This window comes from Triticum urartu, chromosome 6A, assembly GCF_056163025.1.
Source record: "Triticum urartu cultivar PI428250 chromosome 6A, HENAU_Tu73, whole genome shotgun sequence".
In the NCBI taxonomy this organism is placed as follows: Eukaryota; Viridiplantae; Streptophyta; class Magnoliopsida; order Poales; family Poaceae; genus Triticum; species Triticum urartu.
The window spans coordinates 572773104-572779178 of NC_141878.1; the positions used below are offsets into that span (position 1 = coordinate 572773104).

At 52.2% G+C, this 6075-nt stretch overlaps 1 protein-coding gene across 1 annotated transcript; it reads right to left on the bottom strand.

Moving 5' to 3' along the window:
- Positions 1-1241: 1241 nt before the first annotated feature.
- LOC147966478 (uncharacterized) lies at positions 1242-1733 on the bottom strand. The gene has a single exon (XM_087530841.1). The coding sequence runs from the start codon at positions 1731-1733 to the stop codon at positions 1242-1244; it is 492 nt and encodes a 163-aa protein (XP_087386967.1).
- Between the last annotated feature and the right edge of the window lie 4342 nt (positions 1734-6075).

The following is a 6075-nucleotide window of genomic DNA, read 5'->3' on the forward strand; positions in this document are numbered from 1 at the left end:
CCACTAATTACTTTGTTTCTATTGCTGCGTTTGATGGCCGGCTCTCGCATCAAAGCCCATAGATTGGTTCCCTGTGGGTCGGCGTTGGAGGTGCCCTTAAAAGACGGTCGGGCTGTCAAAGCTGGCCGAGGCCTAGCGTCACGTACTTTATTTACTGTTGTTCGTGCCGGCCATGGTTATTGAAAGAAATCTACATTCAATTATTTTGCGGGAAAAATGGAAATCTACATTCTGTGGGTGTGCAAACGAACGACGCGACAGCGGTATAGACCACGGATGGATATTACCGAGCCTAATCCCAGCCACGTACACCCACATGCATGCATTAATAGTTTTTTGGATGTTGTCATGTACTACGAGGATGACCTAGCAAACAAATTACGAGTAGTTTTATCGCCACCTAGCCCTCTCTTTCGCGTCGACGTAGGCAGGGACAGCTACTAGTTTACTTGGCACAATATTTATCTGTATAGATTTTTAATCACGGCCGATGACACGGATCTACAGCGTAACAGCGACACAGCGAGGCACCTGGAAATTAAGCATCCACGACGCGCGGTTCCTGTCGCCAGGATTGCGGCCGAGCGTGTCTAGATTAACAGAATTGCGCGAGCTAGCGACAGGTCGACAGGTAAATTAGGATCAAATTTTCCATGCATCCGTCCGGTAGCTAGGATCGTCCGCCCCTGCGGGTATCCAGTTTTACATTTTGTTTCTGTAAATTCTTCTAGAAAGTTCTAGTACATATCCTTGTACGCATCAACACAATTGTATACTCGCATTGCCAACTAATTTGCTAGGTCATGTCCCCCGACTGAAATGTACACAAAACTGCTTCACGCTGTCGACGGGTGGTTATGTGTTGTGAAGAATTTCTCACTGAGAAAAAACTCACAGTCGAGCAGCAAGCTTCAGCACAGGGGTGCATCATGCTCTATGGTATAATTTTCATCGAGCAGTGTGCGTTCGATCTGACCTGGGATCCTGTATTTTTGCCCGGTTCCGTTTCTGCAGTCAGGAGCGCACGCAAGAGCTGAGCTTATTAGAGCATCTTCAATAGCCGCGCGTTAAAAGTCGCGATACAGCGCTGGGTTAGTCAGTTTTCCAGCGGCCGCCGCAAATTAAAGCGCGCCCACGCCGCTCCAGCAGTCGCGCTATATTTCAGTTTTTTCAACTACATATTTGGTTTCGTAGATAGTTCTCCTACTACATATTTGGTTTCGTAGATAGTTCTCCTACTACTACTCGTCTGACTCGGACTCTGTCTCAGTGATGTCCTCCTCCGACGTCGGAGCGTAGGCGTCAAGGAACCGCTCGTCGCCGGAGTTCCAGGAGGACACATCTCCTAGCGCTTGGTTGTATTTAGCGACCGCCTTCCGCGTTCGCTTGTCCTCGCGATAGTCGGCTCGCTCGTCTCTCCTCTTCGCCCTCCTCGCCCTCTTCTGGGCGAAGAACTGTTCCTCGTTGGTGTCTTCCGGGAAGCGATGACTCCACAGCGCTATGGCTTGCTCGTCCATCTCGGCCAGCCTGAGACGATGCTCCCGCTTCCGGTGCTTGCGATGATCCTCGTCAGTGAGAAGCCACGGAAAAGGCGCCAACTCCTGTGCGCGCTCCCGCGTCGCCACATTGGCGAAGTTCATGTCCTGACGGGACCGCAGGAGGCGCCACGCCGCAGCGTCGTACGTACGGGCGCCCTCCTGGGCGGTGTCGAAAGTTTCGAGACGGAGCCGCATGCTGCCGCCCGACCGAATCTCGGCGGAGTAGGTGCCGGACGGACGCACGCGGACGCCGCGGTAGCCCGTACCTCCCCGGCGCGGAGGCGGTATCGTGGCGCGGTGGTGGCGTGTCGGCGGCAGAGCGCGGCAGGGGGCGATGGAGAGACGGAGAGAGCGGCAAAGGGCGATGGAGAGAGCGGCGGAGACGCTGCAATTTATAGGCGCGCCGGACGCGGCGCGTCAAATGTAGCGCACGAGTGGCCGCCTTTTCCCGCGCGCGCAATCATTTCCCCGCGCTAGTTTTACGTCACCGCTGGAACGCATGTAAACGTCCTGCGCGCGTTATAAAGCCAATTTACCGCGCGCGCGTCTTTTGACGCGGCTGTTGGAGATGCTTTTATGCATCTCTGTCGACGAGCAGCCACCGCTTTTGCCCTTCACCATCGGTGGAAGGAGCTCACTCACCCACTCACCTCATGGCTCAGGCCCAGCATGTTGTTTTCTAGCCAAAATATCGTACGGTTGCCGGGGAAACCTTTGTTTTATCCGGGACGCCGACATGCCTAATTCCGGCAGCGTGATTGCGTTGCATGGTCGAGCACCTGCACGCGTGAATCGGCCATGACTCAGCCAGCAGAATGGCCGCTTTATGCGTCGTACTCCATCGGTGAGCCTCTCGTGCGTGCCTAACCATTTTGCGCAGTACTGTACGCACTATATTATTGGCTTATTGCTTGCGTGAAATCTCATTAGGAAAATCACGTACGTATATGACAGTTAGATCCTGCATGTCTTCCTTGGCATCGTGTGTGTTGTGTACAGTCAGATCATCGAAGTCCAGTCTCATGTGGGCGACAGTGTCACTGATCTGTTCTACTGAAGAATCAACCATGAACTAGCACAAAAAAAGTCTGGAAGGAAAGAGCGGTCAATTTTCTCAGGCGCCTATGTAATTGGCTAACAGTTGGACGGTACAGTTGATCTCTGTTGAGTAGGTCGTGCTGCCGAAATGTCCTGGTACTGTGGTACATGCTGCTGGGACATGCTTCAATCTGACTCAAGTGAGGCGTTGTTATGTCTATTAAGAACAGACTTCTCAGTTCTGCCTATGGTCATCTCGTGGCTGAAATAAAGGAGTTGATGAGACATAGAAGTTGAATAGGGATTAAAACAGAATTGCTGATCGTTTAACAAATTAGTATAGAGTGTAGCTCTGTGGATGCATGTAGGACCATCATGTATTGAGAATCTTTTACCTCTCAACTGTAACTCTTTTAATATGGAATAAAACTTATTTTTCCTCGCAAAAAAAGGAACCTTAATAAGCCTAGGCTAGTGCTACGTCTTTGTCGATCAGTGACTTGATTAGTTTGAACGCTTGATGCACCGTTAGCCAAAAACCTAGGACTCCTAACGTCAGAGGACACTTTACACGACTGGGACATGTGGTTTACTTAGCTGAGTGCTGCATGCATCATTATCTCTTGGCTGTTTAATAAGGTAGAAGTCTAAGAAGCTTATTTCAACAGCACATGCAGAAATATCTCTGGAGATAAGCTTAGGGAATCAATCACTAACCTATTTGCTTTGTTTTTTTAAACCCCTCCCATATATTAATTAATTAAAAATGTTCATACAATCATCTATTACAACTTCAGCCATGCAGGGCGGAACACTATTAAGACTCACACCATCAGACATATTAACAAAACTAAATTTAGCAATTTCATGCGCCACTCTATTGGCCCTTCTGTTAATCTTGGAAATCATGAAACTTGTCATCAACCTGGAAATGCTCAATGCTTCCATCTTCAGATCAACTAGGAAAGACCTGTCCAAATAATCCTTTCCTAGAAAGGAAGCCACAAAAGAACAATCAGTTTCTAAGATGATGGGCTTGTGTAGAGTAATACCGATGTAAAGCCCTGCGAGGGTAGATCTAAGTTCCGCTTCATCCACACTATTGCAACCCCCAATATAATCCCATGCAGAAATGATCACTTCTCCTAAATGATTCCTGGCAACCGCACCCACACTCGCAGAGCTAATGGCCTCCACAAAACTTGCATCAACATTAATCTTAATGGACTCCGGGTCGGGTGGCTGCCAATTCACAACTTTTTCTTTCACTTCAATGGTATCATAAAACCCATCGACCCTTTCCTTACCTTTGTTGGTAACCTCCATCTTCGTATTGGTATGACAGGATGAGAAGGATCCCCAGTTTCGCTAAGGGGTGCTCTGGCGACCGCCTAGGCGACCCGCGGGTGTTGCCCATGACGGCGGCGACGCCGGACCTGGCGCTGGGTCTCCCCCGGTGGCAGGGTCGGTCGATGGTGGGTGGCTACTCCGGTGAGGAGTGGAGCACCTTAAGAAAGCGGGGGAGGGAGATCCTCCATGGAGCTCGAGATCCGGAGGTCTGTCTGCGACTTATGCGGGAAAAGGTTGGTGAGTTCTTCAATTCAGCAGCGAGAAGGGCGAATTTGGAGGGGGCATGGATGGGAAGGTCGCCGCGGTGACGGAGGCAGAGATCCCGGCGTCCGATTCCACCATGAAAGCTGTCGATCTGGTAAGTAAAGGTGGAGAAGAAACTGAAACTGTCCTCTGCTTTAACTCGAAATTGACCCCGGTTAAGGATGGGATCCAAAATTAGTTTCGTTTAGGGATTAATTTGGTTGATTCAAGGGCGAAATTTGGGGATGGGCAGTATTATTTGAGGGAGAGGATTCAAGAGACAGAGCACTTCACTCTTCAGTTCAACAAGTGCATCTACTCTCCGTTTCTTGTGTCTATACCAGGGAAAAATGGCGTCCAACAAGGAATTGCTCGTCACCAACGAGGAAGCTAGTCGGGAGGAGGCTTCTCGGTCCATAGCTGATGAACTTGGCACTCCGGCGGCGACATTGGCTACCCCTCTGCCTCAGAGGGGGGGGGGGGCGCTTCTGTTGGGGGTCCGTCTGGTCTGATGCTGGCCGTCACTCCCAGGCCCTCCATCGGCTTCTTGGATGCCTCGTCGGCTCCTCCTGCTCCTCACCGACAAGGCAAGCATGTGTCCATGTTGGCTGACGAGGAGGATGCGCCGATTATCATTGACATGGAGGCGGCCCAGCAGGCGGTGAAGGGCAAGCTCATCGTGGCACGGGTGCTTTCACCGTACCGGGTGGACCACAACGCCATCATCAACAGCCTGCGCGGGGCATGGCAGCCCCAAGGCAGTGCCGTTCCTCAGCAGGTCATGAGCACCGACGGCCGTTTCGTCATCAAGTTCTCCGAGGAGGGGGACCGGCAGCGCGTTCTTCATGCCGGGCCTTGGCATTATCAGAACGACGCGCTGCTCATCAAGGACTTCGACGGTGTGGGGGACCCTGTGGACGTGCGCCTAGATTCTTTCAATATCTGGGGGCAAATCCATGGGTGCCCTGTCATCCTCAAGACTGAAGACATGGGGTGGAAGCTTGGGAAAAAGCTCGGCACCGTCCTCGCCGTGTCGCACCACAACAATCAGCTCGTTGAAGAGCATCTCCGGGTTCGTGTTCAGCATCTCGTGGAGAAGCTGTTGAGGAAGAACGTCGACATAACCCTAAAAGGTAGCAACAAACCGATTCTCTTTGAGGTCAAATATGAGAAGCTGCCAAACTTCTGTTTTTGCTGTGGTTTGGCGGGACACACAACGGAGAAGTTCTGTAGCATGCCAAAGGAGCTGCGGAAGGCAGCCTACTCCATTGACATAAGGGCGCTGCCGTACTGGGCCTCTCTCCGGAGACACATTGTTTTCGGAGAGATGCCTGTGCCGGATGGTGTGATCACGGAGGTGGCCTCGGTGGTCAAAAAGCTCTATGTGTCTACTGCTGCTACGGCTACGGCGTTGGCTTCGGCGGACGAGGTAGCGCCGTTTGCCTCCGACGCTACCAACGCACTGGAGCAACGTGTGATCACGGGCGGGGGCACCAACAACTCCAGCAATGGTGCTCCTGCTCGGTTAGCTACAGGAGGCCTGGAGGCGCACAAGGACAAGTCTGGAGCTCTCCTCATCACCAACCTAGGAGCTCCGGCTGGTCCAACACAAGAGCTCCTGGAAAAGGGGCCCGAGAAGCACCTCCACACCGACTTCAGTGCTCCTGGGACGCCTGCTGGACACTTAGGGGCTCGGGATGCTGTTGTTGTGCATTCACAAAACCAGCCCCTGGTGCAGCTTGCTGTAGATGCCCATGCACAGGAGCAAGACCAAGCTCCCCTGATGTGTGCTGCGTCGGGGAGTGAGCAGCAGCAGAAGCTGGATGGGAAGGGCATGGACCTGGTGACTGCTTCTGCACAAGATGGCTGCGAGGGTGCTGCTGATGCAGGCGTACATCGGCGTGCT